Source organism: Squalius cephalus, assembly GCF_949319135.1.
Source record: "Squalius cephalus genome assembly, chromosome: 17".
Classification (NCBI taxonomy): domain Eukaryota; kingdom Metazoa; phylum Chordata; class Actinopteri; order Cypriniformes; family Leuciscidae; genus Squalius; species Squalius cephalus.
This window is the reverse complement of record NC_137138.1, coordinates 24,170,556-24,196,065: the sequence shown is the minus strand read 5'-3', so window position 1 is coordinate 24,196,065 and position 25,510 is coordinate 24,170,556. Positions and strand designations below refer to the sequence as shown.

At 39.1% G+C, this 25,510-nt stretch overlaps 2 protein-coding genes across 5 annotated transcripts; one reads left to right on the top strand and one right to left on the bottom strand.

The window, feature by feature from the left end:
* Positions 1–452: 452 nt before the first annotated feature.
* On the top strand, positions 453–5,689 carry LOC307174487 (15-hydroxyprostaglandin dehydrogenase [NAD(+)]). Its single transcript, XM_079898350.1, has 7 exons — positions 453–814; positions 1,778–1,901; positions 2,063–2,169; positions 2,265–2,361; positions 4,293–4,369; positions 4,462–4,625; positions 4,753–5,689. The coding sequence occupies exons 1-7, from the start codon at positions 719–721 to the stop codon at positions 4,901–4,903; spliced, it is 816 nt and encodes a 271-aa protein (XP_079754476.1). The 5' UTR covers positions 453–718; the 3' UTR covers positions 4,904–5,689.
* Positions 5,527–23,218, bottom strand: wdr55 (WD repeat domain 55). Of its 4 annotated transcripts, none has more exons than XM_079898332.1 (8): positions 23,145–23,218; positions 22,824–22,978; positions 15,865–15,965; positions 14,817–14,904; positions 14,490–14,669; positions 9,276–9,375; positions 8,292–8,461; positions 5,527–6,008 (listed from the first exon to the last, which is right to left on the bottom strand). In XM_079898332.1, exons 1-8 carry the CDS (start codon positions 23,181–23,183, stop codon positions 5,678–5,680), a joined length of 1,164 nt encoding a protein of 387 aa, XP_079754458.1. In that variant the 5' UTR covers positions 23,184–23,218; the 3' UTR covers positions 5,527–5,677. The 4 variants fall into 4 exon arrangements, with proteins under 4 accessions (XP_079754458.1, XP_079754459.1, XP_079754457.1 ...); XM_079898333.1 differs by lacking the exons at positions 22,824–22,978; positions 23,145–23,218 and adding exons at positions 16,107–17,376; positions 20,781–21,123; XM_079898331.1 differs by lacking the exons at positions 5,527–6,008; positions 8,292–8,461; positions 9,276–9,375; ... (3 more) ...; positions 22,824–22,978; positions 23,145–23,218 and adding exons at positions 16,015–17,376; positions 22,187–22,502.
* Positions 23,219–25,510: the final 2,292 nt, after the last annotated feature.

Below are 25,510 nucleotides of genomic sequence, written 5' to 3'. Positions count from 1 at the left end.
GGACAAAAAGCATTAAAAGTTACATATATGTTCCGTTTCTTTTAAAGGTTAAGGTACAATATTGTACCCTTGAGGATACAGTTCCAGTGACAAGCCATTGTACCCTAAAGGTACAATTATGTACTTTATTTTCTGAGAGTGTAGGCTATAGCAAATTTCTGTTAAATGGATCAAATCTTCAGTCAGTTTAGATGTTGAAACACTCTGTAAAACCTGCGTGAATGAGCACATCTACATCATTTCTGATCATGAAGATGGCCAAGAACTAATAGGCTGAGCAAGAAAAGTGTTAAATATCAGGATGTGTTTATAATACACTACACAGGTTTATTTATCCAGAGTGTTTTCATAAAACCGTCTGTTGGTTGAACAAGACACCTTATAACACATTTATCCTTACAAATCTTCTTTTACTAGAGGCTCATCATGGAGCAGCCGCTATATCTGTGAGTTCTTGTGATTAACTCCACCCCTTCACCCTCGCCTCTTTTCATTTAATTCATCCGCAGTTAGTAAGTTAGTCACTGTTGACGCTGTTCGTACGCCTGTGTTTTTCTGGTTTTATGAGTCTAGAAAAAAAAAAGCAGCATTTTAATTTAGCAGCATCAATGCTTTTGTAATCACCAACCAACAGGCAATCGCGTTTCGGACGCGTTTCTTAATCTGTCGCGTCACTCCTTTGCCACTCATTTGTGAGTCTTTCTCAGGTGCGTGGCTGATGATGGATTTAAAGGATAAAGTTGCTGTTGTGACCGGAGCAGCTCAGGGTTTGGGCAGAAGCTTTGTCGAAATACTCCTGAAAAATGGGTCAAAGGTAAAATAAAATATTTTTTAAAATTTATCAAAAACGTTTTTTATTTATTATTTTTTTATTTGTATAAGTAAACAAATATTGTACAATACAATACTATACGAAAAATAAATAAATAAAAATCAAGCATCTTCTAAAACAATACAGTGCTGTAAAGACTCAAAGGCTGTCGAAGGGCTTCCTCGCGCCGCGTCACAGAATGACAAATATACGAGATTACCTGGTTGAAAATTCGGAAAGTAAAATATTTAAAAAAAGCACACTGGACCTAAGAAAAGCAAAAAGTTATATTTTAAAATAAATAGTAGGCCTAAGCTAAATCGCAAAAAAAAAAAAAAAAAAAGCCAACAGCAGCCTCATTCTTGATAGCAGGCTGTAGGAAAAGTTAAAGAAGCGCAGGTAATTAAAATAGGCTAAATGATTGAAAATAAATATTTAGAAATATTTCGATGTCCTTTCGTAACGTTTGACCTTTTACAAATTATCGTTGCTTTGTAATATAGCCTACAAATATACAAATATATATATACAAATATATATATATAGGACTTGACATTGAAAACACAGTCGTTGCACAAACATCTGGTAATAATTGGCTGCCATAATGAGGTCAAAGTCGGAATGTGCTGTGAAGTTTGACCCATACTGGGGCCACAATTTTAAGTCTTTTTAATAAAATATTCCATCCATTAAAATCTAAAAATATACATTTTAAGAATAAATGCAAAACATTAGTTTTTTTTTTTTTTTTTTTTCATTTTGAAAAAAAAAATCTAAATATGTTACATATATTAGTAGTAGGCTATATAATATGGCCAACAAGTCATCCTCATTGAGAAAAAAATATGAAATTAAAATGGATGAAGGATACAAAAGGCACCTACTTTACTTATATAAGCTACTATTATAGTTCAGTACTGTAGGCTACTATAGGCTAATAGCTTACACTGATTCATTTGATTACAGGTGGCTTTAATCGATGTGAATAAATCAGCGGGAAATGAATTGAAGACCACACTTGATGAGGAGTATGGACGTGACAGAGCTGAATTTTATGTTGCCGATGTCTCATCAGAGGAAGATTTTAAAGGTCAAGATGTTTTATAATCTGAAAATGATTACACGACCATGTGACTGAAGTGATTTACAACATCAGATGACAGTTACAGGACAAACAACTTCACAGCAGATAATAAGAACAATGAAAGCGATTGAGGATATCTCATGGATTTTTCACATTTTCCTTTACAGGAGTTTTGGAAAGAATTGTAGAAAAGTTTGGCCGCATAGACATCATGTGCAACAATGCAGGAATCATCAATGAAAAACAGTGGGAAAAGACTATAGCAATAAACCTGGTAGGAATCTATCTATCTATCAATCTGTTGTCTGTCTGTCCATCGGTCGGCCTTTGCTTCAGCTGAATGTTTTGTGGTTCATGTTGTCATTTCAGGGTGGAGTGGTCAGGGGCACATATCTGGCTCTAGAACATATGAAGAAGGAAAACGGTGGTAATGGAGGAGTCATTATCAACATTGCATCTATGGCAGGTTTGATACAGTCCATAAATAAACAGACAGAATGAAGTTCCAAACGTAGGTTCGGGAGGAGCCTAATCATTCATTCAATTATGTCAGTCATCGTTACGAGCATATAAAAGCAGCAGTCATTGCTTCCGGCAACAATTCTTCCGGCATTCGGTGAACCATACATCCTCTTTTTACATCCTTAAAACTATACATCCTCTTTTTACATCCTTAAAACTATACATCCTCTTTTTACATCCTTAAAACTATACCTAATCTTTTTACATCCTTAAAACTATACATCCACTTTTTACATCCTTAAAACGATATATCCAGTTTTAACATCCTCAAACCTAGACCTATATCTTCAAACCTATACATCCTCTTTTTCTTTTTTTGCAGGAGCAGTTATTTCTCCCACGATTAAAATTGAATACATATCAATTGTAGCTATATATTGCATTGCATATTTCCTCAAGGCCGCAACAGTATTCTGCACGGGATGAGGGATTAAATCTGTTAAAGTCTTCTCTCCTTATATCACCAAACTACTCACAGTTGATTACAGTTTGCTGTCTGTGGTAAACACTTTGGGGGGTTTGATTGAACTCGGAGCTCGAGCCAAGCGTCCATTAAGGACAGCAAGCCATGTTTGTTTAACATTAATTATTAAAGGAGCCGTATGTAAGATTGTGGCCAAAACTGGTACTGCAATCACTTTCAAATTACTGTATCCCCTCCCCCTCCCCCCTGACTCGAGGTTGCCAGATATGTTGCAGGATCCAGCAGGAACGTAGGCTGCTACAAGGAGCTGCAGCTGTGGTAACTAGAGCAGAGCTGGCAACCCGGTTGCTGAAACACAACTAACTTCGTGATTGGTAGATAGGTGGAGGGTGGGGCATCAGGCCAAAACACAAGATGACAACATCAACATCAGTTGAGGGCTGCAACTTCACTTTTTAAATGACAATATCCTGGCCGTACTACTGTTGTCAGTGATATAAGTATTTGAAATGAACATGATTTCTTAATGTCTAGTGACATATCAGGGCCATTTTATGATTAATTGAAATCAATTTCTTACATACAGCTCCTTTAAGACTGGATGGGCAGGTGAACTCATGTAATAAAAATGAAAAGACAGGTTAAAAATATATCTGTGAAATTAAATGGCTAGTTCATCTAAAAATTAAAATTCTGTAATTTACTCATTTGAACAAGCGACACCTTGATGTTCATTCACAATGACGTTTTAAGTCGCTTTCCAAAACCTTCACACTCTCTGTTCCTCTTTGGTGGAATGAGCTGCCAACCTCCAAGAAGGATCAAGACAAAGATAAAGACACACCATTGTCATCAATAAGACGTTGTCATCATTTACTCACCCTCAAGTTGTTCCAAACCTGAATGAGTTTCTTTCTTCTGCTGAACACAAAGATGATATTTTGAAGAATGTTGGTAACCAGAGAGCTGATGGACCCCATTGACTTCCAGAGTATGGAAGTCAATGGGGTCCATCAACTGTCTGGTTGCCAACATTCTTCAAAATATCTTTTAGGTGTATTGTATATTACAAATATTGTTGGCTCTTTGACGAATTGCTTTAGTTCCTCTTTTGAGTGTCGCTTTGGATAAAAGCATCTGCTATATGCTTAAATGTAAACTGACATCATGTTATTTCAACCCGTATGACTTTCCTTTTTCTGTGGAACACACATTAAGATTGACCATACAATGAAAGTCAGTGGGGTCCAAAATGTTGTTTAGACCCCATTGGACATTTCCCACTTGGAGACATTTTTCAAAAATATCTTCTTTTCTGTTCGGCTGAAGAAAAAAATTCATACAAGTTTGGAATGACATGAGACAAATGAGTAAATGACAGAATTAAAATTTTAGGTTGAATTATTGCTGTAAGCACATGCCTTGACTGAATCTTTGCATATCGGCTGCAGGTCTAGGGCCTTTGCCAATGACGCCCATCTACACAGCAACTAAACACGGCGTGGTGGGATTTAGCCGTGCCATGGCGGTATGTGTTTTGTCTTCAGTCTGGGTGGTGAAAAATAATGCGTAAAGCATTTGTGAAAAAGATTCTTTTCTTTAATTGCATCTGTCAAATAGGCCGTTTCCAAGATGGTTGACTATGGGGTGAGAATCAACATCCTCTGTCCGTGGTTTGTGCAGACCAATCTTCTGTCCTTCATGAAATCAGAAGAGCACACCGGAAGTTTCTTTCCATTGAAAGGCTTTACCGAGATGATGATGGAGAACCACGGCTGTCTGGAGTGAGTTAACACGTTTATCCTTCCTCCCATACCAGACAAAGCAAGACTATGAATTTAACACCAAAATTTAGAAAGATTTGTATAGATGATGGGTACAGTCGATGTAATTGTTGTAATTTTGTTACAGGGTTGATGCTGTTGCCAAGGCCTTCCTTGTTCTTGTGAAAGATGAGAGCAAGAATGGAGAAGTTCTGATGATTGAGCCTGAGGGTGCAGCTTTTGTTTCCCTTCCTCAACGGGCCAAAGACATTCCATCGACTCCAGTCAGTCTAGAGTAGCCAATCAGCTTGGCGTACCCGTTTGAGCCCCTGCGTGAATTGATGGATTTTAATTCGGGATTAAAACTTTTGCCTGAGCTCGTATACGTTTATGTGGCTTGCCAGGCAAGGTATTTAAAGAAAACCCATCCTTAATTATATTTTTTGGTGGTGCTTTTTGATTGTTATAACCATGAATTTCAGCATGGTATACAGTACATTTGCTTCTATGGCAGAATACACTTAAAATGGCATGAACTGATCTGTCTCTCTCTCTCTCTCTCTCTCTCTCTCTCATGCACACACACATATTTAATCACAAAATAATCTGCATATGTAGTTCTCATTTAAAGTGTAAATATTTTCAATAAATAAGCTACTTCATTTAATATCATGGTTGTGTTGAAAGTTCATTGGACTTTCACCAAAGAAAAAAACCAAAATCAAAATAAAACAAAATATTCATTTCATCCTGAATTTGGACGAATTGGATTTTTAGTTTAATAATTAAATTGCCAGTTTAGAAAACCATAAGCTGTAGTAGATAGAAAAAAATACTAAATTCGATAGTAAACTTGTCTTTTGTTACATTCTTTGGCCAATAAATGTTTTTGTGTTGATTAAGAAGCCGTAACTCAAACAAGAACGTGACAGCACTGCATGTATTTTGAAATTGAGGCTAAAAAAAAAAAACTATTATACAAATATAAATGTGAAACAGATTCAGATGTTAATCTGAAAATATACATTAATTAGACAACACAAAACTGCAAATGTGATTGCAATAAATTATATTCAGTCGCTTCCACTGTCATCCTCATCATCCTCCTCCTCTTCTTCTTTACCGTTTTCCTCAGTTGTGTCTAAAAGGCCTGCGAAGAAATTCTGTCCCGTATCAAAAGCTTTATTACTCAGAGCTTTGAGGCGTCTGTCTTTTTTCTTTCTGCGACGATAATCGGTTACTTTCATCTCGGGTATGCTGGAGATGTCCCAGAATTTGATCAGCTCATCATGAGCGCAGCTGGCCAGGAATCGCGAGTCTCTAGATCGTGCGATCTCCTCTATGGCTTCGCCGACGTGCTGTCCGATACTGCCCACCACACGGTTGGGCAAGATACTGATGGCCCTGCAAAATTAAGGATTTTATCATTAGTTTTACTCATTTCATTGGATGTTCACCCTGTCAATATCAGCGTCTGACAGCTACTTAGGCCCTATTCGGACGGGATGGTCGTCTGTAATATTAAAGGGTTACTTCAGGATTTAGCATTAAGCTTTGTATTAGTAGAAAACCTGTAGTATTTTCGAATTACCATGCTTTCCACCCTCATATCCCCCTGAGACAAGAGATTTATGTATTTTTTGTCTGGAAAAAATCCTCCGATGACGCAAAAATCGTCATTTTGCGTCATCGGAGGATTTTCTGGACAGAGGCTAAAGACTACAGCCAGTAGATGGCGTTGTTCCGCATGTTTTCAGCCCGCCCATAGAGGGTGGGATCTCACTCACAGAATGTACACAGTGTCACTGTCAGCCTCTTTCTTTGGAAGCTAAGCTAGCAGGCTCTTGTTCTGTGGAGAAAGCTGAATAGTAGGAGAAAGCTGAGTAAGTAACCATCCTCCTTTTCCCGGACTTGTCCGGCGGGCGAGATCGTTCAAAATGTCCGGGATTCAGCTTTTGCTTTCTGCGGTCGCCATTCATTGTTTACATGCACACCTTTCAATCTAACTGAATTCATTCCGATTGGTGAATGTGAATGTAGTGTTTACATGAACGCTAAACAAGTGATGGGTTGATGTGCGTTTTACCATTGCTAAGAAAAATTCCCGCTCCTCCGTGAGAGATGCGAGACCCGGCGCGTCTCAGTAATGACGCCACCGCCCTCGCGCTGTTCTCCCGCGGCCGTCAGCCTCGTCCTGCTCGCCACAGTAAGCATGATGAATGGCCACTGTAGAACGCAAAAGCCGAATCCCGGACATTTTGTACGATCTCTAAATCCCTCGCAAACTCATCACGTAGGCTAGCTTTGTTGTTTACAACTGCGCACTCTTACCGGTAGGCGTGGCCTCCTAGGGCAGCGAAGCAAGTGCATTCTGGGAGTTGTTGTCTTTCATCCACATAAGCCAAAAATACATTTTCTGGCTTTTCTCAGTCTAGAAAGCTCCAAATTCAAAAATTTCTTCACATTTCTTCTACTTAAATGACCTATTTTAAATACACATTCATCTTCCCAGAGGTGAAGTATCCCTTTAATGGCCTGTTCGCACAGGATAAGATATCTCAGTAAAACTAGCAGAAGTGGGAGAGTGACTCGATTTGCGCATCGCCGTCCCCCTCCTGTCGTCATGTGTGTATTACGTTGCTTCCTGATATCACGTGCACAAACACATATAACCTATATTTATAAAACAGTTATGTCCGGTCTAACAATGTATTTATTAACTTCAGATTGGATTGTGTTGGTAAAAGGCACTTAGCTAACGCTAAAAGATGTTTCGTGCCTCTAACAAGTGCTTTCGATCTTCTTTCTGGTCTGAATGGTATGTGGAAAACACTTGAGTTTTGCCACAGACTCGTTCCAGCGTCTAGAATGCAACTGAATGCTTTTTCAAGCGTCTCCATACTTGAAAAACAGCGGAAAACTACTTTTAAACAGGAGATGACGAAATATTTACGTACATATTTACAGCGGGTCTATTCGCACGGGATTAGTATTACCTGAGGTCATTTTTCCGGACCTTTTTACTGAAGGTAAAAGTCGCCATAATCTTTACTGACATTGTCCGTAATGATTACTGAGATGGCACATTCAGACAGGACTAAAATCACTGAGAAGCTCTGGTAATTATTACTTTACGTCCGAATCGGGCTTTACCCTCTTAATTCCTATGGAAGCAGTAATGGTGTACTTAGTTTGTCATGCGTGGCTTCTCCTTTTTGGCCTAGTTTTTGTTAAATAAACAATGACACTGTAATGTCATGTGGTGTTGTTCATCTTAGGTTGTATTTACCTCATTTTAAGAACTGCTAAAGACCAGATGATTTTTTTATTATGTCCTCCTGATACATAAAACCATAGAATTCAAAAGGGTGTACTTTCTTTTTCACATGACTATTTAAATGGTCCTTAATGCTGATTGGGCAATAGACAATTTTATTTACAATAAAGCATGACTATAACCACTGCGCAACCCCCTTAGCAACCTTTATTAATACGTCTATTTTCGGTGTGGAAACAGTTTTATAAAAGCAATAAGGTACTCGAGGCATGCTGTATTGTGACGCTTCACGTCATGCCTAACAACATCCTTATTTACAATACAGCTTTTTGCTAACATATACACACACAAAGTGAGATAAGACCATGAACAAAGAAAGTAACAAAACATCTGTTCCAAACGTGGCTCACCTGATCACTCCATCAGTAGAGGCAGCACACAGTATGTTGTCTGTAATGGGGACGATACAGTCCAAAGACTCAGCCTGAACTGCGAAACGGTCACTGGTGGCACCAAAACCGTTCCAGTTGAAAATGTATACGGTGCCCTCACTGGATCCACAAACAACTTTACGGCCTCTCTGTGGCAAAAAAAAAGAGGATTTTCATGATTAAAACTATACTACCCACCTTATTTTTTATGAAACCATGGTCACATTATTTTTTTACCATGAATGTGCAAGGCTTTTGCAGTTATGCAAACTAGTATAGTGGTATTTGTTATATTATTTTAATCATAATAATAAAAACTAGGGCTGTCAAACGATTAATCGCATCCAAAATAAAAGTTTGTGTTTACATAATATATGTGTGTGTATGGAGTATAATTATTTTCTATATATAAATACACACATGCATATATATTTAAGAAATATGTTATTTATATATAAAATATTTATATATAATATAAATATATATACACAGTATATACATGCAAATATTTCTTAAATATATACATGCATGTGTGTATTTACATATAGAAAATAATTATACACCGTACACACACATATATTATGTAAACACAAACTTTTATTTTGGATGCGATTAATCGCGATTAATCGTTTGACAGCCCTAATAAAAACTGGTTTGTAGTGCAAATAGCTTTAATGTTCACTGCACTTCCTTATTCTTTTAGTTATTTATTAATAACAGCTAATGATTCGAACGCCTCATACATTCAGGGGAAACGGTTTAGTTCGATGAAAATTAAGGTGGATACAATAGTTACGGTCAATTCATTCGATTAGACAAACAGCACGCTAAAAGTGCTGATATTTTGTGTAGTAGGTTTTATGACTGCATTTGTTCAACTCTGTAGTAGTCTGTGCCAAAATAAAGCCGAACATACAGTGTCTAAAATGTTAATTAATTAGCAATACTGACATTTAGACTTACTTTCATAATAGAAACAGAGGTAAGATCTCCATTTTGGAATTCAGAAAGCAGTTCAAATCTTCGTCTTTTTATATTGAATACACCCATAGTGCCATCGCCACTGAAAACAAAAAAAATACATATACAGCCATGAAAAAACATCAGATTTCATCAAATTTAAACATAAGGTGATTATATATTTGCACACCTAATTTAGAAAGAACATTACATAAAATATTGCGCCATGTGCCCTTTTGTTTAATGAAAGAGCATAAACACATTTTACGGAGCACCTCTGACAAATATCGTATCAAATCAGTACCACCGAGTGTATGCGTGATCGCAAACTGGCAAGTTAAAGTAAAACGCGAGCGGGCATTAAAAAAATATTTCAATTCCACGCATGGTAGCGGCTCCCTGATGCCCGAAAATTATATACAATATAAAAATGCACTTAACAGGAACGCGTGAGTACGAGTTTTAAGGGCTACTTAAGAGTCACTGTCCATTCATGAAGTGTTGAAATGTCAATCAATCTGCCTATAGCTTTTTTTGTGTAACAGTATAAATACTTGTAATTTACTTGATGGGAATGGTTTGGTTATTTTTCTTAAAAAAAAAAAAAATGTATATCTATTAAGTCAGCCTATTTTTATAAATTAATACATTTTTATTATTTTGTGCAGAACTATTTATATACATTTACTTTGCTTTGTGGATGGAGGCATGAGCTTCCAGGATCACTGAAGACTGCTGACCTCTGCTGTTTGGTTTTGGGAATGCAGTGTTTGGTACCTTTGCCCACGAACGAACTCAATTGGCAGTCCATTGGACACACTGTTATACAGTTGGACGGTTATAATTTGATAGACTGGGGTGAAAGTACAAACTAATGTGCTTGTGTCCAAAAACAAAATCTATTTAGTCACTGTGTGAAATCACCAGTTGGTAAGTACATACCTTTATAATTACATGCAATATAATTTTTTTTGTTCAAGTTTCCTTGATCGGTATAGCAGTATTTTCATTTGAAAGTGCCAATGAGGTTCATTCTCGTGTTACGCAGCACGTTTGAGCTTCAGCAAGAGCCAATGAGGTTCATTCTCGTGTTACGCAGCACGTTTGAGCTTCAACAAGAACCAATGAGGTTCATTCTCATGATACGCAGCACGTTTAAACTTCAACAAGAGCCAATGAGGTTCATTCTCATGATACGCAGCACGTTTGAACTTCAACAAGAACCAATGAGGTTCATTCTCGTGTTACGCAGCACGTTTGAGCTTCAGCAAGAACCAATGAGGTTCATTCTCGTGTTACGCAGCACGTTTGAGCTTCAGCAAGAACCAATGAGGTTCATTCTCGTGTTACGCAGCACGTTTGAGCTTCAGCAAGAACCAATGAGGTTCATTCTCATGATACGCAGCACGTTTGAGCTTCAGCAAGAACCAATGAGGTTCATTCTCGTGTTACGCAGCACGTTTGAGCTTCAGCAAGAACCAATGAGGTTCATTCTCATGATACGCAGCACGTTTGAACTTCAACAAGAACCAATGAGGTTCATTCTCGTGTTACGCAGCACGTTTGAACTTCAGCAAGAACCAATGAGGTTCATTCTCGTGTTACGCAGCACGTTTGAACTTCAGCAAGAGCCAATGAGGTTCATTCTCATGATACGCAGCACGTTTGAGCTTCAACAAGAACCAATGAGGTTCATTCTCATGATACGCAGCACGTTTGAACTTCAACAAGAACCAATGAGGTTCATTCTCGTGTTACGCAGCACGTTTGAACTTCAGCAAGAACCAATGAGGTTCATTCTCGTGTTACGCAGCACGTTTGAACTTCAGCAAGAGCCAATGAGGTTCATTCTCATGATACGCAGCACGTTTGAGCTTCAGCAAGAGCCAATGAGGTTCATTCTCGTGTTACGCAGCACGTTTGAGCTTCAACAAGAACCAATGAGGTTCATTCTCGTGTTACGCAGCACATTTGAGCTTCAGCAAGAACCAATGAGGTTCATTCTCGTGTTACGCAGCACGTTTGAACTTCAGCAAGAACCAATGAGGTTCATTCTCGTGTTACGCAGCACGTTTGAGCTTCTGCAAGAACCAATGAGGTTCATTCTCGTGTTACGCAGCACGTTTGAACTTCTGCAAGAACCAATGAGGTTCATTCCCGTGTTACGCAGCACGTTTGAGCTTCAGCAAGAACCAATGAGGTTCATTCTCGTGTTACGCAGCACGTTTGAACTTCAGCAAGAACCAATGAGGTTCATTCTCGTGTTACGCAGCACGTTTGAGCTTCTGCAAGAACCAATGAGGTTCATTCTCGTGTTACGCAGCACGTTTGAACTTCTGCAAGAACCAATGAGGTTCATTCCCGTGTTACGCAGCACGTTTGAGCTTCAGCAAGAACCAATGAGGTTCATTCTCGTGTTACGCAGCACGTTTGAACTTCTGCAAGAGCCAACGAGGTTCATTCTCATGATACGCAGCACGTTTGAGCTTCTGCAAGAACCAATGAGGTTCATTCTCGTGTTACGCAGCACGTTTGAACTTCAGCAAGAACCAATGAGGTTCATTCTCGTGTTACGCAGCACATTTGAGCTTCAGCAAGAACCAATGAGGTTCATTCTCGTGTTACGCAGCACGTTTGAACTTCAGCAAGAGCCAACGAGGTTCATTCTCGTGTTACGCAGCACATTTGAGCTTCAGCAAGAACCAATGAGGTTCATTCTCGTGTTACGCAGCACGTTTGAGCTTCTGCAAGAACCAATGAGGTTCATTCTCGTGTTACGCAGCACGTTTGAGCTTCTGCAAGAACCAATGAGGTTCATTCTCGTGTTACGCAGCACGTTTGAACTTCTGCAAGAACCAATGAGGTTCATTCTCGTGTTACGCAGCACGTTTGAACTTCTGCAAGAACCAATGAGGTTCATTCTCGTGTTACGCAGCACGTTTGAACTTCAGCAAGAACCAATGAGGTTCATTCTCGTGTTACGCAGCACGTTTGAGCTTCTGCAAGAACCAATGAGGTTCATTCCCGTGTTACGCAGCACGTTTGAGCTTCAGCAAGAACCAATGAGGTTCATTCTCGTGTTACGCAGCACGTTTGAGCTTCTGCAAGAACCAATGAGGTTCATTCTCGTGTTACGCAGCACGTTTGAGCTTCAGCAAGAACCAATGAGGTTCATTCTCGTGTTACGCAGCACGTTTGAACTTCTGCAAGAACCAATGAGGTTCATTCTCGTGTTACGCAGCACGTTTGAACTTCTGCAAGAACCAATGAGGTTCATTCTCGTGTTACGCAGCACGTTTGAGCTTCTGCAAGAACCAATGAGGTTCATTCTCGTGTTACGCAGCACGTTTGAGCTTCAGCAAGAACCAATGAGGTTCATTCTCGTGTTACGCAGCACGTTTGAGCTTCTGCAAGAACCAATGAGGTTCATTCTCGTGTTACGCAGCACGTTTGAACTTCTGCAAGAACCAATGAGGTTCATTCTCGTGTTACGCAGCACGTTTGAACTTCTGCAAGAGCCAACGAGGTTCATTCTCATGATACGCAGCACGTTTGAGCTTCTGCAAGAACCAATGAGGTTCATTCTCGTGTTACGCAGCACGTTTGAGCTTCTGCAAGAACCAATGAGGTTCATTCTCGTGTTACGCAGCACGTTTGAACTTCTGCAAGAACCAATGAGGTTCATTCCCGTGTTACGCAGCACGTTTGAGCTTCAGCAAGAACCAATGAGGTTCATTCTCGTGTTACGCAGCACGTTTGAGCTTCTGCAAGAACCAATGAGGTTCATTCTCGTGTTACGCAGCACGTTTGAACTTCTGCAAGAACCAATGAGGTTCATTCCCGTGTTACGCAGCACGTTTGAGCTTCAGCAAGAACCAATGAGGTTCATTCTCATGATACGCAGCACGTTTGAGCTTCTGCAAGAACCAATGAGGTTCATTCTCGTGTTACGCAGCACGTTTGAACTTCTGCAAGAACCAATGAGGTTCATTCTCGTGTTACGCAGCACGTTTGAGCTTCTGCAAGAACCAATGAGGTTCATTCCCGTGTTACGCAGCACGTTTGAGCTTCAGCAAGAACCAATGAGGTTCATTCCCGTGTTACGCAGCACGTTTGAGCTTCAGCAAGAACCAATGAGGTTCATTCTCGTGTTACGCAGCACGTTTGAGCTTCAGCAAGAACCAATGAGGTTCATTCTCGTGTTACGCAGCACGTTTGAGCTTCTGCAAGAACCAATGAGGTTCATTCCCGTGTTATGCAGCACGTTTGAGCTTCAGCAAGAACCAATGAGGTTCATTCTCGTGTTACGCAGCACGTTTGAGCTTCAGCAAGAACCAATGAGGTTCATTCCCGTGTTACGCAGCACGTTTGAGCTTCAGCAAGAACCAATGAGGTTCATTCTCGTGTTACGCAGCACGTTTGAGCTTCTGCAAGAACCAATGAGGTTCATTCTCGTGTTACGCAGCACGTTTGAGCTTCTGCAAGAACCAATGAGGTTCATTCCCGTGTTATGCAGCACGTTTGAGCTTCAGCAAGAACCAATGAGGTTCATTCTCGTGTTACGCAGCACGTTTGAGCTTCTGCAAGAACCAATGAGGTTCATTCCCGTGTTATGCAGCACGTTTGAGCTTCAGCAAGAACCAATGAGGTTCATTCCCGTGTTACGCAGCACGTTTGAGCTTCAGCAAGAACCAATGAGGTTCATTCTCGTGTTACGCAGCACGTTTGAGCTTCTGCAAAAAAAAAAAGATGTTTGTTCTTGTGCGTCAAGCAGGTTCGGTTGAGCTGTTTATTTTCGCTGATCAATGTTTAAATGTGAATAAAAGCCTAAATTAAATCTGTCATCATATAAAGTGATCGAGTCGCTTTAGAAAATTTGGACTAAACCGCTCAATTCATATGGATTCGTTTTTCAATCTCTTTATAAACTCTTTGAAGCGTCAAAGTGGTAGTTGTGTAGCTCTAAGCTTTCATAAAACAAATCGGTGTTAACCCTTTAAGTTACTAAGTTTTTTCGACACGGCCTGTAACTCGTAAGATGATTCGTACAACGGTTTCTACGATCTACTTAGGCCTACAATGTTTTTGGGAAACGCAGCCCTGAGTGTTACTGACAGACTGGGAAAGAGAGGTGCCGCAGTGTTGTTAAATAAATGTAAAATGTGTATTTTGAAAAATCAAGAATAAGAGGGCATAATAGGTCCCCTTTAACATTACCTGGAAGTAAGTAGTGTCCTTTTAGCCTGGTCAATGGCGATATCACTAATATAATCCTCATGGTGCTTCAGATCCATAAATGATGTTCCTTTCCTCAGGTCCCAAACCTTCAGCGTTCCCTCATCATCTCCTGTCGCAAATATATTCTCATCAACCAGCAGCAGGGCATTGACTGGGACCCTTAAAAAAAAAAACGATCAAAAACATTAATTACTTTGCTGTTCAAAGAGCTCTGTGCTAACATTTCAACAGCTTTACTAATACAACCAGAATAAAACATTTTTTTTTAAGAATGTCTTTATAAAAATAGATAGGAATATCAAGTACGTGTGAGCTTTCGGGATGCGTGTCACTAGTTTTCCAGCCTCCACGTCCATGATGTGAACAGCCTTGTCTTTAGACACGCTGAACAATTCTGAAGAACAGAGAGGAGAAATCACTGGTAATTGCTTTAAAGAGCAATGACATTTTTGTAAGCCTTTTAGCACTTCCGGTTCCATCGTCTCAAAGTCAAAGGGTTTTTTGAATGTGTTTTTAGTTAAACGGCTGAAATAAGGTCTGTGGTGAACACAAACTCACCCCATGTGATTTTTTTAAAGCTTTCACGCGACATGAGAAAGGTGGTTTCTAACAAGTGGCTAAATGGGACTACAGAGGTTGTGTGGGACATTAAACATCATCAGCCAAACAGATAAAATCATCTACTCACTAGTCAGCTTTCACAGCCTCTTAGGCCTGGTTTCACAGACAGGGCTTAAATTAAGCCAGGATTAGGCCTGAGTTAAATTAGGACATTTAAGAGGCTTTTTTAAACGTGCCTTAGGAAAAAAAAAACATTACTGGAGTGCATCTTATGACAAAACAGAGTCTGACATATTTTAAAAGATATCAGTGCAAGTTGTTTTCAGTTAAAGCAGCTCAAACATGCATTTTAGACTGGGACTAGCTTAAGCCTTGTCTGTGAAACCAGCCATTAGTGTTTATAATCACGCTCTTGCAAACTATTTTAACTCAAACTTTCAGGATTTTTTGTTTTAAAGAATCAAGAGTTGTTGGAATCTTAATTGTGGCGAGTTTGAAGTAGTGTTGTGTAGCCTACATTTAGCTTTTTACATCAGCCAATTGAATTTAGGCTTCAAACTTTATAAAAGTTGTTCATTTGTGAAGATTATCGCAAAAAGTGTAAGAATAATAAACTTTTGTTGGTCACGGAGCATATTTAATGCAACAATCTAAAAGCAAATGGAAGAATCCTATTGGTTTTTGTTGAGGGATCAGGGTGATGCTGACTTCCAGGTTGGCCTATAAAACAAAGAAACCATCATCCCTGCAGAACTTTTAGTCAGTGTTAGGGAAAACACTAATGAATGCTTACTCTGTCCATCACTGGAGAAGAGCACTTTCCTGCAGGACTTGAGATGATGTCCTGATGACCACAGCTCTTTGTTTGCTCCTTCAGTGCAGGAGTATGAATATCTGCAAACCAAAGAGAGATGAATTTATACCGAACTGCACTAGTACACTCCTGTCAACTACCAATAAATAAAGAGATACAGCACTGAAATACTTTTTGTCATTTATTATGGTAACAGGTGGTATGCAACATGCAATTCTTACATAGTTAACATGTTTTACGTCATGGTTTGCAGTTTCATAACAACGCTGGGGCACATATTAGTCAAGGCACAGCATACAGACACAATCTTGTCAAGGAATGTCACGTCCTCGCCTTGACATGGGCGCACCATGCTCGCTGGTACATTTCCGTTTAGTATGATGTACTTTGTGCGTACGCATCCACTAAGCTTCTCCACGTGGACTCTGAGATGAGCTATCTGGCGTGTCTCCTCCACATCTTTTGCATTCAGCCTGCTTTGTCCACTTGCTCTCACTTCTGCACACATTAGTCCACCGACACTGTCCTCCCTGATGTCAAATCCATGATCTGCCAACACCAAGTCCCCAGGCAACAGTTTGTTCAGAAGGCTGCTATTCTCAGTCACATGCTCGTCACTGACAGGACCTCCCCAGCCTTGGGAAACGAAAGAGATGGCTCCCCGTGGTGTAATGCCAATAAGGTACTTTAGGGTGTGCTTGTTTGTGTTGTGGGAAAATGTCTGCGCTCTAGCTTTGAGATTTGATGCTCTTCCAATGATCACTTCAAAGCAGTCCACAATAACTGCTACACGATTGCCAAAAGCCTCTACGAACTGACGTGGCATGGTGGCTTGCAAGCACTGTCTCTCTGGCCAGTGCACCAAGGGTTTGAGATGTGTAAAGAGCGTACCTATGGTATCTCTGAATGTGGAGGACACAGTCTTTTGATCTACGGAGAAGAGGTACGCAATGTGCTGGACTGGTAGGTTCAGCCTCAGGCGCATCAGAGTTAAGAGGAGCATCTGAAACGGTGAAAGCTTTCGTCTGGTCTGTGGCAGCCAGGGAAGAAGTTGTGTCAGCACACCCATCAGAACAGCAAAACATGAAAGTCCAGTGTAGTACGTGACCTTCACGTCGTCGTCTTTCAAAAAATCCTCCTCCATCTTCTTTTGAGAGAGCTCTTCCTTCAGTTTCCTGTTCTCCTCCAACAAGCGGTTAATTTCGGCACGCCTGCAGCTACAAAAACTACATTCCTGCTGTTCTACAGTGTTGTCTTTTGGGCCAGCTTCATCCATCTGTGAATCGTCATCTGGTGGTTCAGCCTTAATCTCTGATCTCTGGTCAGCTAGATCAAGTGTTGCAGGTTCAGCATTGTTCACTTTTAGAGCTTGATGTCTCTTTGACCTCCGGTTAAACCGCACAGAGTCCGTTGGTTTCACTTCTGTGTGCCCGAGATGTAATGATGGCACCCAGTCGGGATCACACTCTAGCATTTCATAGGCTGGTTTGCCTAAAAAAAAAAAACAAGGATTTATTTAATTAGTTATGTAGCTATGCGGCCAGCTACTGGTGCAAAGTTAGCTGTTTAGCAACAACTCAACCACAGCTGCATCCCAATTCAAAGGCTTTTTTAAATGTGGCCTCGAAATGAGTTCTTCGTTTCCCATGCAATGAAGGATACAACAGATGGGCTGCGTCCAAAAGTTTAGGCAGCTGATTAGATCATAACACAAGCGTTACAAGCGTTAATGTCGAGCCCTGGATTCATTAAATTGATCAAAAAGTGCCAGTAAAGACTTTTACATTGTTACAAACGATTCAATTACAAATAAATCGTGCAAGACTTAAAACCACCACTTACTACACGAAAACAATGATGAAAAGTTGATTAAAAGAACGAAATGTACTATACAGAGACAAACTTCTACCTGACGCAAGAAAACGGTACATGAAAAAGATGTCATTGATCGGAAATATGGATCCGTATGAGGTGCCTGCAAGAGAATATACTCGAGACCCCTATGATTTACAAGGGCTGGACCCGAATATTCGTTCGGTGGGTTGGTATTCGATTTGAACATTCAAATATTCGTTTTTGTTTTTTTGCACACCTGGCATCCCCTGCGAAACGGTTCACATTTGCGCTTGAATGTTTAACACTATAAAATCTGACGAAATACAATACTCTTTTTTACAATTATCTTATATAACCTAGCCATTTTTAATAGGATGGACAGTTGAAGGAACCCAACCTCGTTATGCTTAATAAATATATTTGCTGCTTCTTGGCCTACTAAAGTGTTCCTGCAACGGGAGTGTTCTCTGGCTAGAGCGCAGAACAGCGGAGTTTGTATGGACCGAAGTGCATGCCTGAGCTTGTGTTTTGGGTTAAGCTGCGTTGCTTTGACATTGTGGAAAATAGAATAATAGAAACAAAATGTATTAAGCTTTTTACCCGTTATTATCAATCTAAATGAATAATTTAACTAAATTAGTTTTTTCTTTATTTAAATTTCTTTTTTTCATTATTAAATTTCGTTTTTCTTTATTTAAATCTACCCTTTACTGTGTCAGTAATTTGTTAGTCAGAAAAATATTAGACTACCTTACTAAAAGTATTGCTTAAGTTAACAGACTTGTGTGTGTGTGTGTGTGTGTGTGTGTGTGTGTGTGTGTGTGTGTGTGTGTGTGTGTGTGTGTGTGTGTGTGTGTGTGTGTGTGTGTGTGTGTGTGTTACGTGCGAGTGTGTTTACTTTGTGTTGTTCATGGGAAGATGTGTTTAATATCACTAGTGCAGTGTCCGTTCTCGGAGCATATAAGCCCTGCCCGTGTGAGGTGCGCCGCTTCCCGCTCGCGTTGTTCTGTAGTTTATTAAAAGTTTATTAATTCTGAACGTGTCGCGTCTCGCGTGTCTATCTATATTGCACCAAATGCGACACTGCACTCCCTTGTGAAGTCTATTGGATGAACGGTTCTCGAAATAATCTAGTATTCGGACCAGCCCTACGATTTACATCCTCTTGACATTTCCAGATATGTTTGTTTATTTAGTCTGTGGTATGAGTGTTTAATTCTGAGGCTCAGTTTCGTAATTATAAATCTATGGAATCCACGTTCAGTTCACAAATGGCTACAAACCACCGAGTTGTGAAAACACTGTTGTTCGTACAAAGGTGCGCATCATCTTACTTACCTAGCTGTGATTAGTAAAACTCCTGACTACCTGCTATAGTGTTTTGTCCTCTGTAGAGTACATTATGTTCTAGTGATTTCTCTGAGACATTACATGTCCTGTACAGAGCACATTCAGGGCTTTTCAGAGATACCAAATGATTGGATGTTTCACCATGACCACTCCCTCTCCTTGGTCTTTAAAAATGTCTGACATTATTTAGTGATCAAGTTTAACACCCTAATATGATGATTTGATGCTCAAGAAACATTTATGATTATTATCAGTGTTGAAAACAGTTATTTACATTTTTATTTATTTCATGATGCTATGATGAATAGAAAGTTCAAAAGAACAGCATTTATCTGAAATCTAAATCTTTTGTAACATTAAACACTACCGTTCAAAAGTTTGGGGTTAGTAAGAATTTTATTTTTGGGGTAAAGAAATAAAATAAATCAATACCGTACTTTTATTCATCAAGGATGAGTTAAACTGATCAAAAGTTACAGTAAAGACATTTATAATGTTAGAAAATATTCTATTTTAAATAAATGCTGTTCTTTTGAACTTTCTATTCATCAAAGACTTTTGAAAATAATTTGTACACAACTGTTTTCAACATTGATAATAATAACTGTTTCTTGAGCATCAAATAAGCATATTAGAATGATTTCTGAAGGATCATGTGACACTGAAGACTGGAGTTATGATGCTGAAAATTCAGCTTCGATCACAGGAATAAATTAGGCTACAGTTTAAAATATATTAAAATAGAAAACAGTTCTTTTTAAATTGTCATAATATTTCACAATATTACAGTTTTTTTTTATATTGTTTTTTATCAAATAAATGCAGCCTTGGTGAGCAGAAGATACTTCTTTTAAAAACAAACCAAAAAAAATCTTACTGACCCCAAACTTTTGAACGGTAGTGTGTAAATATGTGTGAATGTATGTGTTAGGCCTATTGTATAGTATTCCCTAGTGTTATAGTATATATGTGTGTGTGTATATATATATATATATATATATATATATATATATATATATATATATATATATGCGCATGCACGTGTGTATATATTACACACACACATATACATACATACCGGTATACACACACGTGTGCATGTGCATATATATATATACACACACACACACACACACATATATAACACTAGGGAATACTATACAATAGGCCTAACACATACATTCACACACATATTTACACACTACCGTTCAAAAGTTTGGGGTCAGTAAGATTTTTTTTTTAATGTTTTTAAAAGAAGTATCTTCTGCTCACCAATATATATATATATGCGCATGCACGTGTGTATATATTACACACACACATATACATACATACCGGTATACACACACGTGTGCATGTGCATATATATATATATATATATATATATATATATATATATATATTACACACACATACTTTACAATTGAACTCATGTGGCAAACATACAAGTGTTAAAGAGAATTTCTCGTGCTTCAGTCACAGTGATCAAAAATAACTCTCTAGTTCAGGCTGGGTTACACCTCGGGATATCTGAGTGGCTCAGCTGAGTGCTTTGTTTTGATCACATTCATTCAGCGCACTTTATTAGCTTGCTTACTTTGCCGCAAAGTCGACAGAATAGTGCCAAGTTAGAAAATGCAGATGAACCTATGGCTACTACTCTCTGGAAAAGAACACAATAATTTGCTAAGTGAAGTCTATACACTTACCCGAATGAAAATGCCTGGAACACACTTTCAATGATATTGGGATGTTTGCAAAGCGTATGTCCGCGCGTCTTATGGCGGATATCCAGGCCATCCGTCTCCGCTTGGTCACATCGGACACATGACTCCCTTCATTCTGTTTCCAGGCCGGGAAACAATAAAAAGAAAGTCCGCTGTCTAATTTTATGCCCCGTCGATCGTGTGAACGGACATTACATCCAACAACACAACATGTTCTTCCCATGACTACAACTTCCTCGGCGCATCAAAAGCACAGGTCAAAAGTGGCCTCACAAAATGGCGATTTTTCCCATCAGCCACCGCGGCGCTGGAGCCGTGACGTCACGTCGCCAAGCCCGCCCCTTCCGCTAACCCCACTGGACCTCTAGGTTGAAAAATCGTCAATGCAAGTGAATGGGAGAAAATAATTATTTTCTGGTCCCGTTTGAATTGTGCCATGAATGTGAACATATGTTGTCTGTGAATTTTTTATAGAATTTTTCGTGTGAAGAATGCTACAATTTAGCGTGTAGAAGTTTGATACGGTTAGACTTTGTGTGAGAGCACTTTGTGGACTACAACTCTTCGCTGCTTTCGACGCGTTTGAAACGTCACCACCACTCGCACACGGACACTAGCTCACGGATCCCGCTAAACATGGCTGTGTCTTTGGTGCACTTCACCGCCTTCTTTCAGGGAGAGGACAAAATCGTTGAGGTTGGCGAAAACCACAGGTAAGTCAACTTTATGGGGTGACGTCACATAGGCGACATGTAGTCTTTCTCGTAATGTCTTTCCACAACTGCTAGTCGAAGAATCATACCATATACTGTCAAACTCATAACATGAAAAATTATATAAAAAAAAAAAAATCACAGACAACATTGTTCACATTCGTGGTACAATTCAAACGGGACCAGAAAATAATTATTTTCTCCCATTCACTTGCATTGACGATTTTTCAACCTAGAGGTCCACTTGGGGTTTTACGGATGGGCGGGACTTACCAGCTCTATATTTTCCATAGACAGTTTTCACCTCATGGTATCGATGACAAAATTGTGGCCAGTGAAAATCCTGGGTGGCAAGTAACTTTGGGAAAACCACGGATCTTGCCGATATCACGCATTGACTTCAGAATCCGTGGCGTTGCTCCGACTTTGCTTTTCAAACGGGAAGCCAGAATTTGCTCTAAAAATGCTTTAATGACTAAAACTTAATAAGTAGGCTAACCTTTATTGTCTTCAATGATGTGTAGTCTGTACATAATCTGTTCACATCGTTTCGTGACCGCTCGGTTCGACATTCGCGGACTTCGAAGCATGCAGCCTCTGAATTGGGACACAGCTCATGTTTGCATTGCTAGCTTTAACAACAAAACAGTTGGATGTGTTTTGCTTATAACTTACCTTTATGGAAATGCCGCGAGCAAACCCGCATGTGTCGGGGGATGTTGCTGAAGGTGATGTGTTTTCGTCTTACTGCTGCCACCCATGCCATGCGACGCCGCTTGGTTAACTCGGAGACCTGAGTTCCAGTGTGCTGTTTCCAAGCCGGAAAGTTGAAAAATCGCAAGCCTTTTGGGATAGGTTTTCCACGCTGGTCGCGATTAACCACGCAGTTAACCACGCAACAAGAGTTCACCATTTCAACGTGTATAACACAAACGTTAACGTCTAAGTTACTTCCAATTATACCGCAGATTCCGTGACCTAAACTCCCGACATGCATTGCGCAGCTGACGTCACGACTCCCATGAAAACGTGCTGAATTCGAAACCGCCTACTAGTATACTACTCTTACCACATGTTTCTATGGCAGAAAGAGGAGTAGTACGCGGTTCCGAATTCAGGTTTTGCCTGTAGTGTCTTGAACTACAATATTATCTTTATTTTATTTAAAAGGGTTCAATTTGGAATTACTAATATTGTTTTACAACACGCAACATTAGCATTTGTGGGACCCCAAACATAAGACAGACAGTTATAAAAGTCGATCTCAACCCAAAATGAGGACTATAGATTCGTGAGAAATAAACAACCGTACAGGTATATATCTCCATCAATGTCTCCAGCTGCAAGGATGTCTTGGTTGGGATGAAATGCGATTGTGTTGCCAATCGCCTCTAGTTTGATGTCTTCTGGTGTCTCGCGGATCTTTGGTGCTTTGGGCTCTTCTTCAGTCTCCTCTCCAGCCTCCTCCTGTAAACACACCGCAACAAACACTGCATTCAACTCACCGTGGACAGCGCCGACAGCTTTAACGCAGTTTATTACAGTTTAAAGTGCATACATATATATTAAAATATATTCCGACAAATGACTGCACTGAAACGCTTGATATTGTACAACAACAAAACAAACGTACTTGTTCAAATGAATCCTCGTGCTCTATGGAAGTCGCCATCTTTATTGTTTGCTACATACGTCACTTCCGCTACTGGAGTGGCCAGCAGTGCATGCTTTAAAGTGAACGAGGAACGATCGATTTTTAATAGTTATTACAATGGACATTATGTTGTTGTTGTTATTTATTTTTTTTCCTTCAACATTAGGCTATAAAAAGTAATATATTTTGTGTAGAGACAAGAACATAGCAAAAGAAAAAAAGCCTATGAGTCAAAATCAAGCCCAAAAAAATGAAATCCGCATTGAGCTCATGTAATGACATAATGTAGCCACTAGATGTCAGTAAAAACACATTAAAGCTTTTCATATCAGAAGTGCTGCATCTTATTAAGACATAAATCGGTGTTTCTTCAGCCGTGGGGACGTTTGGCACTTTGGAATTTGGAAAAAACACTTTAAATTTTTAAATGTTTCTTCTTCTCATTTAAGATAAATGATCGATGAATTATGTTTAACAGCATGGGATAAATATTTGTAGTAAATGTAATAAAAAAAAATCTGGAATAAATCATGTATCCTAAATGTTTACAATTAAATAACATTTAATTTGTTTTGCTTAACTTGACAAAATTACAGCTTGACTTGAAACACGCACAAAGATGAATTTCCCTTGATTAAAACGTGGCATCAACTGTCATACCACCTGTCTAACCTCAACATTTTCCAATACACCATTGCACTCCTAATGATTTGTTGAAAATGATTAAATGATCTTCATTATGCTTGCTCTTGTATTGAGCATATGGGCCATCTAGACATGTCTAAGCATCCTTAGTGTCCTTTCTCTTACACCTCTAGAAAGCACCTTATTAAACGATCTTCTTAAAGATAGAATCAGAGGTAGCCAGAGGCATCTGCTAGGTTTTAAAAAAATGTCTCAATCCTCAATTTGTTGTGAAACATTTTACAACTCCTCAGAGTAAGTCCCTAAAGATTCCTGACTGAATGCACCCCGTAGTGCCGAGAAGCACGGCTCCCGCTAGGTGTCTTGCCTGTGGCACATTCTACCCTTTTGCGTTTGAATGTCAAGACTCTCCATGCAGAAAATTGATTCCCAATGATGCTATTGAGCAGGCAGGTCACTCAAGAGAGAAGAAAATAATCTCATGCCCCCCAAAACAATGAGATGAAACCAAAATGCTGGAGATAAAGGATTGTCATGAAATTACGAAAATTGAGGAAATCGATCACGGAGCATGAAGCAGATATGGACCCTCAATAGGTTTAAACCTAAATAAGGGCATGTTTGAGATCTCAGGTTCTCGTGTCTCAGCTTAGGGAAATTATCAGTAGGTCACTCTCAGAAAATCATATCATTTGTGTGTCCTCATGAATTAACAGTATATAGTGAATTTGCATTATTTGAGAGTTTTGAGCAAAGGCAAAGGAAGAAATTTCCTTTATTGGAGTTATATATTTTTTTGCTTTTACTGAAAAAAAAAAAAAATTATATATAAAACATGCGTTATTCATATTTTAGAGAAAATGCGGCATTCGTCTTTTCCCCATGTTCTGTTCAACTCTGTTAAAATGGTTTGATCAAAGGAACTGCAATATTTTTCAGCTCTGTGGTTGAAACCAAAGTATGTTTCTCTAAAAGTTTTTTTTTAATTATTATTTCATTATGTTTACACTTACATTGGCTTCATAAAGTTTAATAGTTCAACTCTGTTATGGGATAAACACCATTTTGTAATCTCCAGCACACGGCCTTTGAATAATACAGTGGTGCAATGATACTTGCTGTGAGGCAAATATTGGACGTTACCAAAATGACAGTAACAGGGTTGAAATAAAACATCGCTTTGTCGCAGGACAGAGATAAAGTAGCGCATGATCACAGGAACTTGCAGTGCAGCTTCAAAATAATGATGAGGCCATTATTGGACGTTTTTGCGCTAATCTTAAACCCTAGAACATTTTTTGGTTGTAACAGGGTTGTCACAAAACACATTTTAAAGAGAAATGGCATGAGTTATTTATATTTCAATAAATAATGATGTGTGATTTATTACAAGGGCACAATAAACCAGTTACCTTTTCATTTTTCAAATTTATATACATGAATTTCAAACTTGCAGTAACAAGGTTAAAATAAAGTAGTGCTTTAGGGTCAGGGCTTAGGGGTACTAACAATAAATCAATTCATCAAGCTTGATAGTTCAGCTCTGTTATGAGATAAACACCAATTTTTTGATCACCAGAACAACCTGTGAACAGTGTGGTGCAATGACATTTAATAGATGAGGCCATTATTAAACATTTTTACACTGATCTTCAACCCTGACACATTTTGTATGTAACAGGGTTGACACAAAGCACATG

Bases quoted from the DNA above. Each gene is read 5' to 3' on its own strand.
- wdr55 (XM_079898330.1), bottom strand. From the start codon at position 21,021: ATGGGAAGAACATGTTGTGTTGTTGGATGTAATGTCCGTTCACACGAT. The intron at 17,377-20,780 runs GTAAGTGTATAG...TTTTTTTTTTAG, and splicing joins TTCCAGGCATTTTCATTCGG to GCAAACCAGCCTATGAAATG.
- LOC307174487 (XM_079898350.1), top strand. From the start codon at position 719: ATGATGGATTTAAAGGATAAAGTTGCTGTTGTGACCGGAGCAGCTCAG. The intron at 815-1,777 runs GTAAAATAAAAT...ATTTGATTACAG, and splicing joins TCCTGAAAAATGGGTCAAAG to GTGGCTTTAATCGATGTGAA. The intron at 4,626-4,752 runs GTGAGTTAACAC...ATTTTGTTACAG, and splicing joins GAGAACCACGGCTGTCTGGA to GGTTGATGCTGTTGCCAAGG.